This window comes from Neoarius graeffei, chromosome 3, assembly GCF_027579695.1.
Source record: "Neoarius graeffei isolate fNeoGra1 chromosome 3, fNeoGra1.pri, whole genome shotgun sequence".
Lineage (NCBI taxonomy): Eukaryota > Metazoa > Chordata > Actinopteri > Siluriformes > Ariidae > Neoarius > Neoarius graeffei.
The window spans coordinates 108,355,492-108,376,544 of record NC_083571.1 but is presented as its reverse complement, the minus strand read 5'-3'; the positions used below and the strand labels follow the sequence as shown (position 1 = coordinate 108,376,544).

At 39.6% G+C, this 21,053-nt stretch overlaps 1 protein-coding gene across 1 annotated transcript in view; it reads right to left on the bottom strand.

Moving 5' to 3' along the window:
- Positions 1 to 461: 461 nt before the first annotated feature.
- The window catches only part of LOC132882647 (uncharacterized), a gene marked incomplete at its 5' end in the record, with an annotated part of 53,515 nt that continues 32,923 nt past the window's right edge, over positions 462 to 21,053 (bottom strand). Inside the window, one exon of the mRNA XM_060915732.1 lies at positions 462 to 596. Within this exon, the coding sequence (XP_060771715.1) occupies positions 462 to 596 (135 nt within the window). The remainder of the gene's footprint in view (positions 597 to 21,053) is intronic.

The window sequence follows — 21,053 nt, the reverse complement described above, 5'->3', positions numbered from 1 at the left end:
GCTTAAAAATAAATAAATAAATAAATAAATATATATATATATATATATATATATATATATATATATATATATATATATATATATATATATATATAGTAAAACCCCTTCCCTGTAATTCAGACCCTAATTTTGAAATGTTAATGTTTTTACATGGTCAATTACAATGCAATCATGATGAAATCATAAAAATACATAGTACTGTGCAAAAGCCTTAGACACTATTTTTTTTTTAATACAAAATTGTCTTCAGCCCTATTCAGATTGGATTAGTTTATGCTTGTGCAATGTTGCTTCATTGTACATCTGTTTTTTTTTTTTTTAGGAATTAAAGACTTAAGATTCTTTTTTTAATCTTATCTAATGGCAGCCATTATCCCCTTTTACATTATTATGTACACTCCACTTTAATAGGAACATCTGTACACCTGCACATTCATGTAGTTATCTAATCAGCCAGTCAATCAAGTGGCATCAACACAATCCAAATACTCATACAGAGTAGAGAGAGCCACATTTCTGGGGTAGATCATTAGTAGAGATGTCAGAGCCCAGGGACTTAGGGATGCAATTGCAGGGGACAGCGGGTATGGCGGAAACTGCAAATGGAGCCAAATTGTAGAAGAAGAAACCTTTATTCGTCACATGCACATTTCAAGCACAGTGAAATTCATCCTCTGCATTTAACCCATCTGAAGCAGTCAACACACGCACACACACCCAGAGCAGTGGGCAGCCCAGAGCGCCCAGGGGTTCGGCACCTTGCTCAAAGGCACCTCAGCCCAAGGCCGCCCCACATCAACCTAACTGCATGTCTTTGGATTGTGGGGGAAACCGGAGCACCCGGAGGAAACCCACGCAGACACGGGGAAAACATGCAAACTCCACACAGAAAGGCCCTCGCCGGCCGCTGGGTTCGAACCCGTAACCTTCTTGCTGTGAGGCGACCGTGCTAACCACTACACCACCGTGCCACCATAGAGCAGGAATTGTAGTCAGAAAAAGGGTGGAGGTCAGTCGATCAGTAAATAGAGTAGCATAGGGTAGATGAGAAGACGAAGTCAGGAATAACTGTAAACAGAGGCCTTGAACTGGAATTCAGGCAGAAATCAAACGGCTTGGTAAAGTCAGATACGGGACACAGAACGATACTTCATACTAAGAGATTGTTTGAGCATGGTTTAAGTAGATGGGGTAATTAGTAGGTGAATTGGTGACAGGTGATGTAATTAGTATTCTGGTGACCGGTAGGTTGTAATTCTTGGGAAGTGTAGTCTGGTGCGTCCATTTTTGGAGGCTGCTCCAAACTCAGGCTTTCTGCATTGTTACTGATGAGGGGGTTGTACTGTACTGTACTGTATTTTTCTATACAATATTAGTCAAAGTCCCTCTCATGCCAGGATCTGGTCTTCCCAGGCAGTCTCCTGTCCCAGCACTAACCAGTTTTTTGAGGTGTATGGGTGCAGCGCTGATCTCTGCAGCCCTCGGCCTCTCACCTACGTATACAGCTAGGGTTACAGTGGGGGGCTAGTCCACTGGCAACCGCAAGAGTTTGACTCTCCTACTCGCATCTGTATTGCAGTGTGCCTTGCCAAATGACAGTAGGTACCATTTTTATGATGGTCTTTGGTATGACCTGACCGTGAGTAGAACTCGCGATCTCCCGGTCGAGAGGTGGACACGCTAACCACTAGGCCAACTCGCAACCATACAATATTAGTACTATACATTACTGGCTGAGAAAACCACACAGGTACAATTGTGAGTAATATATGCAGTCCAGAAGGCTTGCTTTTGGCTACAGTCACTGATGAGTAAATAAAAACTACTGCTTTCATCATCACCAATTCCTCTTTTGTCACCTAACAAACTCCTCCAGCTGTAAACATTTCAGACAAATGAGTGTACACTCTTTCTCTGTGCCAAAGAGGTGAATTCTGCATTAAGCTCCTGACTGAGGAGAGAAAGTTAAAGTGTTGTGATTAAGTGAGCTCAGTTTCATTTAAAACAAGTGTTGCCAGACAAAACAAACCTCGCCCAGGATCACTAGCGCTACGTTCACACTGCAAGGCTTAATGCTCAATTCCGATTTTTTTGTGAAATCCGATTTTTTTGTGAGGTCGTTCACATTAACAAATATATGCGACTTGTATGTGATCCTCAGTATGAATGAAAAGCGACCTAAAAGTGTTCCGCATGCGCATTGCAGGATACGATGACGTCACACGCAGTGAGCATGGCCAGTGTTTACGGAAGTAAAACCGCCCGGTTGCGGTATGACTCATCCAATCTAGCTTGAATAGCTGCATCCCCCCAAATGGAAATCAGCTCCCTAACCTCTGCGTCCTTCCATTGAGAAGATTCAGAACCTTCACAGCCCAAAGCGTCCCTCGCATTGATGTCATGCGCAGGGGCGCAGATACGTTTTTTGAACTGGGGGGGACAAAAAACTGGGGGGGACAAAGCTGCCAGCAAACCAACCCCAACCCCGATATGCCTGTCAAACTTGTTGTGGGTTACTATAGCAACCAAGCTCGAGCTCGCAACCTGTGCAGTCTGCGCAGCTCAACCAACCGAATATCAGTCTTTGTTTTATGTGAATTGTTGCAACTATGTATACACTGCTGTGCACCTCAATAAACCGAATGGTAATTAGTCTTTTGATTTTTCCGTGAGGTTTGCCTTATGCAAAGTGGGGGGGGGGGACTGAACGAAGTGAATTTAAATCTGGGTGGGACGAATCCCACCCGTCCCCCCCTCTATCTGCGCCCGTGATTATGCGCCATGTTGTTGTAACTTTTTTTGAGAGACCCGCCGCCTACTTCCGCGCAGAATAGTGATGTTTGTGGCTTGTTGATGACGTGTAAGTCGGATGAATGTGACCTGGCGGTTCAGACTGAAGTCGCATATGAAAAGAGCGGATAGGAATCGGAATTAGGACCACATATCCAAACGGCCTGGGTCGGATTTGAAAAAATCGGATCTGTGTCGTTCATATTGTCAATAAAAGATCGTATACAGGTCACATATGGGCGAAAAGATCGGATTTGAGTCACTTCAGCCTGCAGTGTGAACGTAGCCTTATTTTAGTGTTATAACAACTGATTCAATCTCACAAATGTGGTCTCTGTTTTTTCAAGGTCACTAATACTAATGAGAACATTTTGTTTCACAAGTGTAATGTAAAGACTCTAAATATCTGCCAAAAAGCTAAAAAAAAAAAACTTACAAAACTTTATTTGACTTTTCAGAAGGACTAAACAAAAGCTGTGATAATCAAAAGGTAAATTTTCTTAAAATAAACACCAATTACTTGATATCGAATCAGTAGCCTTGGCGAACCACGAGGTGAATTTTGTTTATCTTTTTATCTGCTGATTATCTTCTGATACTATGAAGTTACAATGAGGTTTCTCTTATTTTGTTTCTAGCTCTGATTAGTTCTGAAGTTTATCAAGAAATAGAACGGGTAATCGAACTTGATCAGGATAAGTGTTGATTTGTTACAAACGCTGTGTCCTAAATTACTCACTCATTCACTACACCCTATATAGGGAATTACTATATAGAGGATCATATAGTAATTCCCTATATAGTGAGCTCATTGATTAAATGCTAAAACTTCTTCTTTGCTGTGGCCTTTTTTTCTTCTTTGCCATGCCACTACTTTTCATGATGCATGGTGAAATACTTTGAGTGCACTATATAGGATGCAATAATACTCACTATACATTCAGACAGCACTACAAAATGGCGACCTGACTATACAGTCCACTATGTAGTGACTAAACAAGTGATATGAAAACCAAGGAGCCTCCAAACAGGTCAGAGACAAAGTTGTGGAGAAGTATAGATCAGGGTTGAGTTATAAACATATCTCAAAATTTGAAGATCCCATGGAGCACCATTAAATCCATTATAGCAAAATGGAAAGAATATGGTGCCACTACAAGCCTGACAGGAAAAGGCCGCCCACCAAAACCCACAGACTGGGCAAGGAGGGCATGAATGAGAGATTCAACAAAGACACCAAAGATAACACTGAAGGAGCTGTAAAGATCCACAGCAGACATGGAAGTATCTGTCCATAGGACCAGTTTAAGCCATACACTCTACCAAATGGGGCTTTATGGAAGAGTGGCCAGAAAAAAGACATTGCTGAAAGAAGAAAATAAGAAAACACATTTGGAGTTTGCTGAACAGCATGTAGCAGACTCCCCAAACACATGGAAGACATGAAAAACAAGATGTCTGTATAAATCAACCTGTTCTGGAAGGACCCTGACTCTGCAACACTACTAAGCAAGCAACATGAAAACCAAGGAGCACTCTAAACAGGTCAGAGACAAAGTTGTGGAGAAGTATAGATCAGGGCTGGGTTATAAAAAATATCCCAAACTTTGAATATCCCAGGGAGCACCATTAAATCCATCCATCCATTATCCACTTATCCTGTACAGGGTCGCAGGCAAGCTGGAGTCTATCCCAGCTGACTATGGGCGAGAGGCGGGTCATCACAGGGCTGACACATAGAAACACACAACCATTCACACTCACATTCACACCTATGGTCAATTTAGAGCCACCAATTAACCTAAGCTGCATGTCTTTGGACTGTGGTGGGGGGACTGGAGCACCCAGAGGAAACCCACACAGACAAAGACAGAACATGCAAACTCCACACAGAAAGGCCCTCGTTGGCTGCTGGGCTCAAATCCAGGACTGTCTTGCTGTGAGGCAACAGTGCTCACCACTATGCCACCCACCTTTAAATCTATTATAGCAAAATGGAAAGAATATGGCACCACTACAAACCTGACAAGAGAAGGCTGCCCACCAAAACTCACAGACCGGGCAAGAAGGGCATTAATTAGAGATGCAAAAAAGACACCACAGATGACACTGAAGGAGCTGCAAAGATCCACACCAGAGATGGGAGTATCTTTCCATAGGACCACTTTAAGCCATATACTCCACAGAGTGGGGCTTTATGGAAGAGTGATCAGAAAAAAGCCATTACTGAAAGAAGGAAATAAGAAAACACATTTGGAATTTGCCCAACAGCATGTGGCAAACTCTCCAAACACATGGAAGGCGATTCTTTGGTCAGATGAGACTAAAATTTAATTTTGAAACACCATTTGTGGCGCAAACCTAACACTTCCCATAAGAACACCATTCCTACAGTGAAACATGGTGGTGGCAGCATCATACTGTGGGGATGTTTTTCATCTGCAGGGACAGGAAAGCTGGTCAGGATTGAAGGAATGGGAAAAATCCCAGTGGCTAGATGTGCTAAGCTAATAGGGACCTCACTCAAGAGACTTGCAGCTGTAAATGCAGCAAAAGGTGGCTCTACGAAGTATTGACTTTGGGGGGGGGGAGGGGTGAATACCTATACCCAATCCAGATTTATTTTTTTTCCATCTTACTTATTGTTTGTGTCACCAAACAAACAACAAAATACACCTTTAAAGTAGGGGTGGGCGATATATCGAGATTTGCGATATATCGATATGTTTCATGAACACGAAAAAGATTTTGGCATATCGTATATATCGAGATAATGCTCTAAATTAATATGATTTCGCCACTGTGCTTAATTTCCTTCACTGTGCTATGGTGCTGCCCGCCCCGCCTCCTTCGTGTGTTTGTACCCCCTCCCCTCGCGTGTAGGCAGCGTGTTAACTCATTCAACATGGCGGCGCCCACAGAAAGCCCGGAGGCGGCAGAACTCGTACCAAAAAAAGGACAAATGGCTCCATTATATGGAGATATTTTGGTTTTAAACCGTCGGATGAACAACAGAAAGAGGTCTACTGCCGGAAATGCAAGAAATTGGTGGCAACCAAAGCGTCGAGCACCACGAACCTGTTCAACCATTTACAGGTACGCCACAAACTTTTGTACGAGGAGTGTGCCAGGTTGAGAGTTAATGCAGTGAGATGAGTTTGAGTTTTGTTTTTAAGGAAAAGGAAGGCAATATGTATTATTTCTATAAGTCAAATTATTATTTATGAAATGAGGGTTTTATTTTTTGTTATCTTAAATGTTTAAGACGCACTTTATAAGAACTGCCTACCCTCAGGTTTTATGTTTGTAATTAAAATAAGGCAATATACTACTTCCTTGGTTTGATAATTCATGTTAAAAATGGTGCACAAGCACTTTGTTACTAGTACCTGTCTACCTCTAGGCACTTGGCTGCCTACCTGTTTGCACTTCAATAAAAAAAAAAAAAAAAAACACCTTGCTGAATTTGGTGTGTCTGTTTTTTGGGGGTTGTTTTTCCTGCATAGATATCGAGATATATATCGTATATCGAGATATAGCAAAAATATATCGAGATATTTTTTTCTCTCCATATCGCCCAGCCCTACTTTAAAGTGGTAGGCATGTTGTGTAAATCAAATGGTGCTGGCCCCAAAAAAATTTATTTTAATTCCAGCTTGTAATGCAACAAAACATGAGAAACACTAAGGGGGATGAATACTTTTGCAAGACACTGTATGTAAGTTTCAAAATGAAGGAGAGGACAATATTATTTTTCCTCCTACAAAAAAGTCAGTACCTTAGTAACTTGATATTTGATTTGCAGTTCTTGGTCGAGGACAAACTTGTTTTTTCTGCATTTTCAGGTAAGTATCCAGCCTGGTATTCTGGGTAAAATCATGTCTGGAGGCAAGGCTGTGTGTATTTTAAAGTTACTAGCAGGCAAGCTGTTATGGGTGTGACACATATGATAAATGTATTTCTTGGGTAGCTGTATTCTCAGGGTGATGATACACAGGAGTTCAATATGTTTTGACATTAATGTTCAGTGTCAGCTCACTATGATATCCATTTCTCCTTTCTGGTCTGTCTGTCTGTCTGTCTGTCTGTCTGTCTGTCTGTCTATCTATCTATCTATCTATCTATCTATCTATCTATCTATGGTAATCTTACTTTGTTCATATAAACGTAGGGAACAGAGTAAATAAAATCATGTTCTGAAAAACGACAAAAAAAAAACAACAACAAACAAACCGTTTGCTCCTGTTTGGATGAAAACCGATTCTCAAAAGGAAAAACACGCGTTCAGCTTTCTTTGTTGCTTCAGTAAGTGCTTGCCCTGTAAATCTTATCAAACACTCACACAATCATCAAAAACATTGCTACAAGGCAAGAGGGAAAACAAAAGCTTATTCATGGGTTACAGAAGCTCTGTAGGCAACTCCTGAAACTCTGCTGAGAATGCCAGGCCAGCGTTCGGGAGCTGTGTAAATCTATCATTAGACTCACCTGCGGGTAAAAAAAAAAAATCTCTCTCTCTCTCTCTCTCTCTCTCTCTCTCTCTCTCATATAAAGGCTGTAGATCATAACTACAACCTTATATTATCTGGATTAATTTATATGAACTGAAACTTGTATACATGGCCAATTCTATAATTGCAGGTACAACCCCGATTCCAAAAAAATTGGGACAAAGTACAAATTGTAAATAAAAACGGAATGCAATGATGTGGAAGTTTCAAAATTCCATATTTTATTCAGAATAGAACACAGATGACATATCAAATGTTTAAATTGAGAAAATGTATCATTTAAAGTGAAAAATTAGATGATTTTAAATTTCATGACAACAACACATCTCAAAAAAGTTGGGACAAGGCCATGTTTCCCACTGTGAGACATCCCCTTTTCTCTTTACAACAGTCTGTAAACGTCTGGGGACTGAGGAGACAAGTTGCTCACGTTTAGGGATAGGAATGTTAACCCATTCTTGTCTAACGTAGGATTCTAGTTGCTCAACTGTCTTAGGTCTGTTTTGCCGTATCTTCCGTTTTATGATGCGCCAAATGTTTTCTATGGGTGAAAGATCTGGACTGCAGGCTGGCCAGTTCAGTACCCGGACCCTTCTTCTACGCAGCCATGATGCTGTAATTGATGCAGTATGTGGTTTGGCATCGTCATGTTGGAAAATGCAAGGTCTTCCCTGAAAGAGACGTCGTCTGGATGGGAGCATATGTTCCTCTAGAACCTGGATATACCTTTCAGCATTGATGGTGTCTTTCCAGATGTGTAAGCTGCCCATGCCACACGCACTAATGCAACCCCATACCATCAGAGATGCAGGCTTCTGAACTGAGCGCTGATAACAACTCGGGTTGTCCTTCTCCTCTTTAGTCCGAATGACACGGCGTCCCTGATTTCCATAAAGAACTTCAAATTTTGATTCGTCTGACCACAGAACAGTTTTCCACTTTGCCACAGTCCATTTTAAATGAGCCTTGGCCCAGAGAAGACGTCTGTGCTTCTGGATCATGTTTAGATACGGCTTCTTCTTTGAACTATAGAGTTTTAGCTGGCAACGGCGGATGGCACGGTGAATCGTGTTCACAGATAATGTTCTCTGGAAATATTCCTGAGCCCAATTTGTGATTTCCAATACAGAAGCATGCCTGTATGTGATGCAGTGCCATCTAAGGGCCCGAAGATCACGGGCACCCAGTATGGTTTTCCAGCCTTGACCCTTACGCACAGAGATTCTTCCAGATTCTCTGAATCTTTTGATGATATTATGCACTGTAGATGGTGATATGTTCAAACTCTTTGCAATTTTACACTGTTGAACTCCTTTCTGATATTGCTCCACTATTTGTCGGTGCAGAATTAGGGGGATTGGTGATCCTCTTCCCATCTTTACTTCTGAGAGCCGCTGCCACTCCAAGATGCTCTTTTTATACCCAGTCATGTTAATGACCTATTGCCAATTGACCTAATGAGTTGCAATTTGGTCTTCCAGCTGTTCCTTTTTTGTACCTTTAACTTTTCCAGCCTCTTATTGCCCCTGTCCCAACTTTTTTGAGATGTGTTGCTGTCATGAAATTTCAAATGAGCCAATATTTGGCATGAAATTTCAAAATGTCTCACTTTCGACATTTGATATGTTGTCTATGTTCTATTGTGAATACAATATCAGTTTTAGAGATTTGTAAATTATTGCATTCTGTTTTTATTTACAATTTACGGAGCCCTTAAAAGGACATGTGCGAGTGAAAAAAAAAAACGAAGGGTTTCTCGTGCGCACCTGAAACTTTCTCGTGCGCACCTGAAACTTTCTCGTGCGCACCAGAAACTTTCTCATGCAAGGACATGTGCGAGTGAAAAAAAACCTAAGGGTTTCTCATGCGCACCTGAAACTTTTTCGTGCGCACCTGAAACTTTCTCGTGCAAGGACATATGCGAGTGAAAAAAAACCTAAGGGTTTCTCGTGCGCACCTGAAACTTTCTCGTGCGCACCAGAAACTTTCTTGTGCGCACCAGACTTTGTCCCAACTTTTTTGGAATCGGGGTTGTACATTTCAAGCATTAGTCATTGTCAGCTCTGTTATCGTTAAACCGGGCAACCCATAAGAAGTAATTATAACAGAGTTGACACTTTCCACCATTTTATGTCTTAACTCCACATGCTAACCTCAAGCTAGCTACCACATGGCATGTATAAAAATAAAACTTTGTGGATTTTAATCATAGAATTGTTTTGTTGTTTGTTTGTTTGTTTTGGGTTTTTTTTTTCAAAAAATGAGTGAGAGATTCACTCCAATATCACAATAATAGAGTTGACAAATAATTAATCTATTGTTGGTGTAAAATCCTCAACATTTGGTTCAAATTAATAACATAACATAACATAACATAACATAACATAACATAACATAACATAACATAACATAACATAACATAACATACCTCACTGCCTTTCTGAAGTTTCCCGCCAGAGGAAGTGACATCTCTTGGTGCAGGTGTCATGTGTATTATTAAACGTCTTTGTGGATTTTATGTGGTTTTATAACAGAGTTGACAAGAACATTGAGACGGAGGAAAAATATATTTTTTTATGATTTAAATTTTACATCATACAGAAAGGGGCGGCACAGTGGTGTAGTGGTTAGCGCTGTCACCTCACAGCAAGAAGGTCCGAGTTCGAGCCCCGTGGCCGGCGAGGGCCTTTCTGTGTGGAGTTTGCATGTTCTCCCCGTGTCCGCGTGGGTTTCCTCCGGGTGCTCCGGTTTCCCCCACAGTCCAAAGACATGCAGGTTAGGTTAACTGGTGACTCTAAATTGACCGTAGGTGTGAATGTGAGTGTGAATGGTTGTCTGTGTCTATGTGTCAGCCCTGTGGTGACCTGGCGACTTGTCCAGGGTGTACCCCGCCTTTCGCCCGTAGTCAGCTGGGATAGGCTCCAGCTTGCCTGCGACCCTGTAGAACAGGATAAAGCGGCTAGAGATAATGAGATGAGATGAGATCATACAGAAAATAGAGTTTCTATACAATTGATTTTATAGCAGTTAATAGAATAAGCCAAAAAAACAACAAAAAAAAAATTGTTTGACTGAATCACTTCCTGTTTATTCAAGTTGAAAGTATGAATCAGGAGTCAAAGACAGCCAATTGGTTCTAAAATATACATCAACATTGCTATTGGTGAAAGTTTGTCACAATTAAATAATATTGGCTGGCTTTGAGTGGTCTATCAGATATATTCCATTCAGCTAGCATGATACTGAATGAGTCAAAGATGAGTAGCTGAATGGAATATATCTGATAGACCATGAAAAAAGCCATTATTATTATTATTATTATTATTATTATTATTATTATTATTATTATTATTATACATGCACATTTGATGGAACAATTATATATTTTACAAAAAGTTAAGAACAGGGGGTAACTTACCAATGTTGAATGCTGATTTCAATATTGGTAAGTTACCAATGCTATCTAATCTAATCTAATCTAATCTAATCTAATCTAATCTAATCTAATCTAATCTAATCTAATCTAATCTAATATTGAATGCTAATTCTGATCAAATGTAATTCAATGTTCTGTCAATCTAATGTACTGGACAAAGTCAAAGTTCTAACCATAAAATTGGTACAAGTCCAAAAAGCCTGAACAACCCAACTTATATACAAGCTATATACAGGTTAACAGTTCAAGTTCAAAGTTACTTTTGGTCGGAGTTAATTGTTACATTCCAGTTGTTCAAAACAAAAGGGCTTTGCTGAGTGAAGTTAACGAGTGAAGTCCTCTTGTAAAAGTCTCCATCACTTTTCCTCATGTCCAAGTAGAACTTTGACAATATTTCTGCTATTGCTCTCTTTTCCAGTTTTTTTATGTCCGTTGGTATGTTTTTCTCTAGTAAATATGCGTGAAGAATATCCAGTGAAGTTTTCATAGCCTTTCAGGTGTTTAGCGCATCTTTCTCTTTAAATCTTCCACTTTTAATGAAGCAAACCTCACAGCCAGTTTATATACAAACTGTTACAGTCACTGGCTAGCACAGAAGTTTTACATCTCTGACGTGTCTCTTTTCCAGTTTTCCAATGTCCATTGGTATGTTTTTCTCTTGTAAATATGCGTGAAGAATATATAATGAAATTTTGGTAGCCTTTTGTGTATTCAACATGTCTTTAGTTTCAGTTTTCAATTTATTTATTTAGTGCTTCAACCGAGCACTGATTTAACCCTGTCTTCTCTCTCTCCAGGCTGACAAAGAAATGATTGTGCACATGCACAGCAGAAAAGTTTTGTCATTGGATCTTCGCATGAGGTCCAAAGTGTGACGTTGTGTTGTCTTGACAATGTGCAATATTATAACAATATTGCATGCTCATTCTCCATTGGGGAGAGTGGCGTAATACATGGAGGATAAGCGATATAATAGCAATATTGCATGCCATCAATAAACCCACTTGAAGGGAACATAACACATGTTTTTATTCTATGGAAAAAGTGGCCTGTATGTATAATAATTTGCATTATTTTTCAAAACTGTTTCAATAAAGGTTTGTTTTGTGGAAAATAACAAAAGGTTTATCTCAGAGAGGCGAAATGTACTCCAAATTCTAGAATGACCCACATGATAAAATAGTGGTGTCATTTATATGAAAATCAGCCAATACACTATGAAAGTCATGAAATATTTCATGCAGATAAAAACATATCTTTAGGTCTGTGTTTACTTAGGGATGTCAGTTTTACACTGCTGATGGAATGCGACTGCGTATTATGATTAGTTTAACAATGAGTTATAGATGTTGCACAGCTGTAAGATGATATTGTTATTGTTTTATTATTAATATTAATAGAATTTTCATGACTTTGGCAAGATTGTATTTACTGCAGTCATGCCAGTGAAATCTATCCATCTCATCATAGGTGGCTGTCCATTGCCAGCAATGATGACTGCTTCATTAGGATGCACAGAAATGCAAGGCTGCAAGGCCCACATCAGAGTGACAGAGTTGCCCGTGGCGGAGGCACAAATGGCCCGGCTGAGCCACCATGGAATATATGGCCTTGTGAGCTCTTGCATACTATTCTCCTCTCCTAACAAAGCGCCTTGCACAGTAAGGTAAGACAAATGGTATCGTGCCCCATTCATGTTGTCTCTCTGGACCTCCAGATCTGATGCCGTGTGGTACACAAAAGTGCCACAGACCTGACAGGTATGGAAGTTGCCCCGCAGTGACAACTGACTTCCCGAGTGATGCCATCCGTTGGCCATTTGAGTGGCTCTTCCCCATGCAATCTGTTGGTGTGCCATTGACCCTGTTGGGTTCATCTGCCACATTGCACCAAAAAGCACCCTGCTGCCAGCACCTTATTGGCGATGTACTATTTAACCCATAGCTGGAACTCAGGCAGGTGCTACCACTCTGGGTCAGAGCGGACCTGGGAGCAATGGCGATTAAGGGGTAACTCCACTTTCCCCAATACTCAAGTCTTCCCGGCCCTGAGACTCAGCACCAGTTGCAATTTAAAGTCATACCCAGGACTAAAATCTATCCATCTACAGTACCAGTGAAGCATTTGGACACACTTACTCATTCATAGTTACGAGTAAGTGTGTCCAAAAGTTTGACTGGTACTGTCTCTCTGTCCAAGCTGTGCTGTTATATAAAATCATTCCAAACTCTACCTTCTGACCAGTCAAAATCAAGCATTAAAAAAAAGCTATAGAAGTGTTGTAGTCGAGTCACTACACCTCGAGTCCAAGTCCAGTCTTGAGTCCTCAGTGTTCAAGTCCGAGTCAAGTCCAAGTCATTGAAGAAAATTTTGAGTCGAGTCCGAGTCGAGTCCAAGAACGAGACTCCAACTGCACCATTTGACAGTGGCTGTTGCTGCCTTTCTGTGAAAGTGTCTCTGCTTCTGTGTTGGACGAACGTTACTGCTCGACTGCCTCATTTTAGTTAATAGACTACAGATAAAAAGCTTGTTCATCATTCAGCAAGCCTCGCCCACTATCAACAGGGCAAATAACATGAGAGAGGGTTAACACTAGCTAGTTCATCACTCAGCAAGCACACCCTACTATCAACAGAGCAATGAACACGGCGTGTCACTTCCTTCTCTGGGTGGAGTCTTACCAAATGACGATTGAAGTTCGAGGTTGTCCCCGTCATCTCCTCGATAGTTCTTCTACATATGGAACACACAGCAGTGCATTTTTTCCCACTGCATGAGAAGTCTGTATAAGCAAAGCAGACAATCCTAGGGGCATTCTCTCGAGGTATTTTAGTGCCATTAACGTTAGTTTGTTCCTGAACATGATGTATGAACAAGTGAATGTGCATTCTCTTGCACAAAATTAGTATAAAAATTAATGTTGATATAAATATCTTATTGCAAATTATTATGGCACGTTACAAAAAATAAAGAAAAAATCTGAATCCTCATCTCCAATTTATGAGTCCGAATGCAGTTAATGCACGAGTCCGAGTTCAAGTCCGAGTCATCAGTGCTCAAGTCCTGAACTCGAGTACTACAAGTCTGAGCTGTGGAATAAAAGTTAAACTAAGCTGAGATGATTTGAAAGTCATGAAGAGTGACAGACAAAGATAACAAAAGTGAGCAGAACACATGCACACATCAAGGGCCTGGATCAAATTGTCAATCATGAATAAGAGATTTGAAGTATAATCACATGAAGATCATCAAATCATTGCTCACATTTTGTATTTTATAATGCAGTTGCAGTTCTAGTTGTACTGTATGGCACGCTGGGCAAAGCTCCTCTCAAACACCATCACCCCTTTCAGCCTCGCACTAAAGATACAGTAAATAAATAAATTTTGCCTAAAAATTGTGTATTTTTTTATTACAGTTTGGTTATTATAGCTGCCTCCTGAATTTGCATTGAAATGCAGTATATGAGTTGGAAATCCAGAATACATTTGTTGCTCAATTAAATCTAAGCCTAACTGCACTGCAAAAAAAAAAACTGAAAACTGAATTTGAGGAGAAAATTCCTTAAAGGAGAACTAAAGGCCATTTTTTTATTATCAAAATTCTATTTATCTAATTTTATTAAATATAGGAATGCATTTTGATAGCTATTTTGTCACTGCTATAGCAAGTTATGAGTGTTTGAAATATGCTCTGTAATATATCAGCCCATATGTCAAATCAGTGGCCGGAAATGAGATTCGTTGAGACCTGTGCAAGACATCGTAGGACGGAAATAAAACATACAGTGGAAATCAAAGTCACCAACATCTGCCAATGTTGTCAAAAGACGCACACGCCCTCTTTCGAATGCTGACGTAATCAAGCCGGAAGTTTTGTTTGTTTTGATAGCAAACAGGAAAGTTTGAAAAATAACCAGGCAGTAATCGTCATTTAAACTTGTTTTTGTGCAATATTTCATTTGGAAAACAGTTTTCAAAATGGCGGCACTGACACCTGGCAGACACTTCACGTTTCGAAGTCTCGCACAAGTCTCGTGAAGATCGCATGGATAAGTGATGCCTGCCATGGACCAAACGAACTAAATTCAACATGGCTAAAAACCGAATAGGCCGATAAGTATAATATTTAATTGCAATTAGTTACCAATATGAGTCACTATATAAGGTTACTAAAACTGAAAACGGAATTGAATAACACATTAATTAAGAAATAAAGCAAGTTTAAGAATGACTTCAGTTCTCCTTTAATACTAATGAACTTATCTTGCTGCATGGACAGATAATTTTACTTGACAAGACATCTTGGAATAAGTTGGTTACAATCTAGAACTAGTTTTAATAATCTCAGAGTTGGTGTCTTGTATTCTTCTAATAGGAAATGCTAGATCGTTTCAACTATATTCAAGATATTCTAACTTGTTAAGATATCATTTTTGCAGTGTAGAATAATACAAGACACCAACTCTGAGATTATTAAAACTAGTTCTAGATTGTAACCAACTTATTCCAAGAGGTCTTGCCAAGTAAAATTATCTGTCCATGCAGCAAGGTAATTCACTACTATTAAGTAATTTCCTCCTCAAATTCAGTTTTCACTTTGTTGCAGTGTGTCACTGTGCACACTTTATCAAACTTTCAGAATAGGAACCAAATGAACCATACAACAGCCTTGGGTAATTCTGGGCATGAAACACTCTAGCTAGACGTCTTTTTAGTCAGCGTACAACATTGGAAATTTCCCTTACTGGGCTCAGGACCTAGTCAATACAATCACAGAAAATCTTTCTGATGTCTCCTCAGTGAAAGTTAACTAAATCAATAATGTGCTAGTTAGGCTGTAAATGTTTTGCTGCAGGCTACACACATTATCCTGATGGAACTGCATGAAATTATATTCAATGTCATAAAAGCAAAGCAAGCAACAAAACAACATAGATGAACAAATGTTGGTGCTATATTAGCCTATTTCATTCTATGCATAATAATATACTCATAAACAGATGACATAGCTGCATGCGTATATCTTTTCTGTGTTTCTCTTCTTCTTTAAGCTTTTTTTTTCCTAAACTTGGCTCCTGATAGCTTGAAGATTTTCTTCTCCATTTACTCGACTGGCTAATTTTCTGCTTTTGAAAAGTACACATGGGAAATGTAATCACTGTCCAATCACAGCTCTCAAGCAAATAAGGGACGTCGTTGAGGAAAATGAACTGAGACATTCGCTCAAGATTTAATTGATTAGCCAACAGCCTTTTTTTTTCTTTTTTTTCTTTGTGCAGGCGCCCTGTACCACCCTTGGCAAGATATTACCCTGGAAGGCTGCCCATGTCACCCATTAGTAAATCCACCACTGTTATAATGTGCGAATCTTTTTCTGCCTGTATAAGTGGGGTCCACTTTATATATTTACTTCATCCACAATGGAGTAAGTGGTTTGTTTGTTTGTTTGTCTGCTTGTTTGTTTGTTTGTGTGTCTGTTAACAATCTGTTAACATTCTAGCATCTAGACGGTTGCACCAGTTGACTTCAAATTTTCAGAGTAGGTGGGCAATGGTCCATAGATTACCACATTAAATTTTGGGGGTAATCAGGTCAAGGTGAGGGTCAAGGCCACTGAAAAGGTCAACCTTTCGCTCAAAATAATATCTTTTCCATTATAACTCAAAAACAGTTGCTGATTGACATGAGCATATAGGAACTCCTATATGGCCTTTCATTTGGCACCATGATATTTGACCTTGAGTGACCTTGAAAGGTCAAATTCAAGGTCACAGATTTTCAGAGGGCTGTAACTTGAAAACGGTTGATGGTAGACAGATATTTACCGTTATCAACTTATAAGAAATGCCATATGGGCTTTCATTTGGCACCATGATCTTTGACTTTGAGTGACCATGAAAGGTCAAACTGAAGGTCATGGGTTAAAATAAGTGCTGCCATGTGAGGTTTTGTTTTGCCTGGCAACACTTGTTACCTTGCCCAAGATGGAGTCCACCAGGGGGTGAGATATTGTTTTCATAACATTTCATAATGTTCGCAACATTACAGGAAAACGGCTGGACCAATCTTCATGAAACTTTCAGGATAGATGGGTATTGGTCCCAAATAGAACCTCCAACATTTTCAGGGTCATCCATTCAAGGTCAAAATAGTTTTTGGTGCAAATGGTGTCCCAATGTCCCGAATGTGTCCCAAATCACTCCCTACTCATCATGTTGCAGAGTCAGGGTCCTTCCATAACAGGTTGATTTATACAGCCATCATGTGACAGATCATGTGACACTTTGATTGCACACAGGTGGATCTTAATCAACTAATGATGTGACTTATGAAGTGAATTAGTTGGAGCAGCTCTTATTTAGGGGTTTCATATGAAAGGGGGCAAATACCTATGCACACTCCTGATTTCTGTTTATTCATCTTAATTATTGTTTGTGGGCGGCACGGTGGTGTAGTGGTTAGCGCTGTCGCCTCACAGCAAGAAGGTCCGGGTTCGAGCCCCGGGGCCGGCGAGGGCCTTTCTGTGCAGAGTTTGCATGTTCTCCCCGTGTCCGCGTGGGTTTCCTCCGGGTGCTCCAGTTTCCCCCACAGTCCAAAGACATGCAGGTTAGGTTAACTGGTGGCTCTAAATTGACCGTAGGTGTGAATGTGAATGGTTGTCTGTGTCTATGTGTCGGCCCTGTGATGACCTGGTGACTTGTCCAGGGTGTACCCCGCCTTTCGCCCATAGTCAGCTGGGATAGGCTCCAGCTTGCCTGTGACCCTGTAGAAGGATAAAGCGGCTAGAGATAATGAGATGAGATGAGATTATTGTTTGTGTTACAATAAAACAATTTGCGCCTTTAAAGTGGTAGGCATGTTGTGTCAATCAAATGGTGCTACCCCCCCCCCCAAATCCATTTTAATTCCAGCTTGTAATGCAACAAAACAGGACAAACACCAAAGGGGATGAATACTTTTGCAAGACACTGTATATTAACATTACACTAGTATATGGAGGGCTTTGATGTTTTGGCAGTCCTACTGTTTTCAATTTTATTGTTAGGTTGTGGAGCAAAGTTGACATCACAATATGGTTAAAACAACAACAACAACAACAACACTGAAGTTCAGTTTGAAGTCAATGCTTAGTGTAATAATTATGATATGATTGTAAGTTATATCATAATATCATATGTAGTTGTGTGCAGTCTTATCTTTAAATTTGAGCACATCTGAAAGAAATCCAGATCAGTTTAAACAATTAAACAGTTGCCAGTAATCATAGGAAATCACACTGCCAACAGGCCAAAGAATAATCCAAAGAGCCCACCAAGAAAACAGCGAGAACCATCATAAACACCAGAACCCAGAACATATAAGAACCCTAATCATTGGCAAAACTTCACAGTGAATGAACAGCAACAACAAGACAATGGAGATCTTGGCATAATTGTCCAATACTTCCAGGAGCAGTGTGTGATGTTGTACAGACTGTAATGGTGAAACTACAAACAAAGCACCTCACTGAAGATGTACTGAACATGCACAGAAGGTTATCTTATCGAACGGTTACATGGCTAATATTGTCCTATCAATAGGCATATCAGACGCTCGCTGGATGTGCTGTGAAAATTGTCCATGCAGACGCTCATCTCAGTTTCCACATCTGTCATTGCTTTTCTCTTGAATAATTTTTATTTTAAATATTATCAGTAAAAAGCTTATAATCTCTGCTTTCCAAAGAAATTTATCTCATTAAGATCTGTTCAGTACTTTGGGAGTAACGGCAAGTTGAAGTTGGTACAACAGAGTTCACTTTCTACTCGCAGGATGTCGGGAAACTGCCAGTGCTTTTTGAGTCACAGGAAAGCGGTTTGGATCGATCTCTCTCTCTCTCTCTCTCTCTCTCTCTCTCTTCTGGTCGGTTTCCAACTGGATTACTCGTGAATGTCAATCAGATAACTTTTATAGGGATGTTCTCTCACTCTCACTGTTTCTGATGAAGGATTCAGTAAAATTTTCCATCTGCTAGTTTTGATGTTATGATTCACAAGAGACTTTGAAGTGAGTTTTCATAGCTTTACCTCCTTATTTTTTAAAATCTAACTGACTCATGTAAATAAATAAGTATTTTAGAATATAACTGGAGTTGTTTTGATGAAAAATATTGAGATCTTCGTGATCAGTATGATATTTAAAAAAAAATGGAGGTCAGAAACGCGAGTGTCAATTTCAGTTCAATTATTTGGAGTTGTTTACTGAATGTGGATCACAGATTTTTTCAAGGTTGGCCTTGAATGCTGTGAATATTAATTGAAATAAGAGTCATTTATATTCTTTCATATAAACACTAGTAGACCCTATTTAGAAATACAAAGCCCTACAGAGCACAAAGAGGGGATTAGAAAATATATATTTTATTATTTTATTACTTTTTTATTGAGTGTACCGATTTAAGGTTTTTACCTAATTAGAATAAGTAATGCTAATTAAACACTAATTTGTTTTTATTATTTTTTCAAACTTTGTATTCAGTATACAACCATCTATGTGCCTGCCAATTTCTATGTAAATATCTTGAAAAACAGCAAAGTTATTCAGAAAAAAAAAGAAAAAAGATCTCATTGGTTAATGAGGCCCATTTTGGACGATGTGGTCCTAATACAGAATATTATAGCAGTTATCTAAAAATTAAGCTGTTTCTTCAATCTTTGATTTGTAATATCTCAAGAACGGATAAAAATATTTTAATTCTGTAAAAAAAATTATGATGTTCTGCATTCAATTCTTAATTCAGTGAGATCAATTACAAGCAATTTGGACTGAATTTGAATTTTCACCTGATATACCTACCATCAAACAGATTCTCAGAACCTCTTTCAATCTAATTAAATTAAGAGTTTGGTTCCAAAATGGTATATCTCATCTCATCTCATCTCATTATCTCTAGCTGCTTGTCCTGTTCTCCAGGGTCGCAGGCAAGCTGGAGCCTATCCCAGCTGACTACGGGCGAAAGGCGGGGTACACCCTGGACAAGTCGCCAGGTCATCACAGGGCTGACACATAGACACAGACAACCATTCACACTCACATTCACACCTACGATCAATTTAGAGTCACCAGTTAACCTAACCTGCATGTCTTTGGACTGTGGGGGAAACCGGAGCACCCGGAGGAAACCCACACGGACACGGGCAGAACATGCAAACTCCGCACAGAAAGGCCCTCGCCGGCCACGGGGCTCGAACCCAGACCTTTAGCTGTGAGGCGACAGCGCTAACCACTACACCACCGTGCTGCCTCCAATTCTATTCTTTCAAGAAAAATCACTTTTTCTGATTACGGGAAGTGATAAAAGGAAAACCACTGTATCCTGTTTTAAAATTTATTGACAAACTCCTTAATGATAATAACCTTCAAAAATTAAATCCAGAATTAATTAACAGCTTTTAACTGAACCAAGTAATTGTTTTTTTTTTTTTGGTCAAGTCGCTACATATCCACAGCACAGCATTTTCCCCCAAAATGCATTTAACTGTGTTCATTCATGACAGATTATTTTATTTTATAGATTTTTTTTTTAGATTATTTTATCGAAATTATTCATAATTCAGCGTGAAATTGCCCAATAAATGCGAGAAGTGACAAAGCAATTTCCTACTTCATGGGCGCAGCCATCTTAGAAGACTTCATGCCAATGGCGGCCTCTGGTTGGCCAAATGGATATGTCTGGTTTTGAGAAAAATCTGTGATGGCGTTTGTTGCGTTTTGGAATGAAAGGCTGTAATGCAGTGTGTGAATCGATGGCAGATATCATGTTTTGGCAAAAACTGAATATGGTACGAGTAAGATATGATAATTGCTGATGGTTTGGTGGCAGGAGTTTCAATTTTTAAAATTTGGCGTTTTGCGTTTTGGAACCAAACTCTTCAAAGTCTCAATCGGAATGAATAATGTATTTCATTCAGCTTGAGCTGTTTACATTCATTCTGATCAAGCTTGAATCTGATTATTAATGGATTATATGGGTCCATGTAAAAATAGCTATTGTCTCATTAGTGCCATTAAGTGGGGCTTATGTGTTTGCAAGGCAGATGAATGCTCTACAGTAAAGAGTAACTGTAAGGTGCATGTTACTGAAATTGATATTTTAACAGGTACAGGTAATATATAGAACAATCTGTGGACCTACTGATTGTAGCCCATCTGCTGGTGTGTACATTTTATGAGAACTCATCTTGTCTCACTCTCAGATACTTCACCTACAGACCATCTGGCATGTATTATACACTTAATTAGCCAAAAGTATCAGGATCATATCACACATCCAAA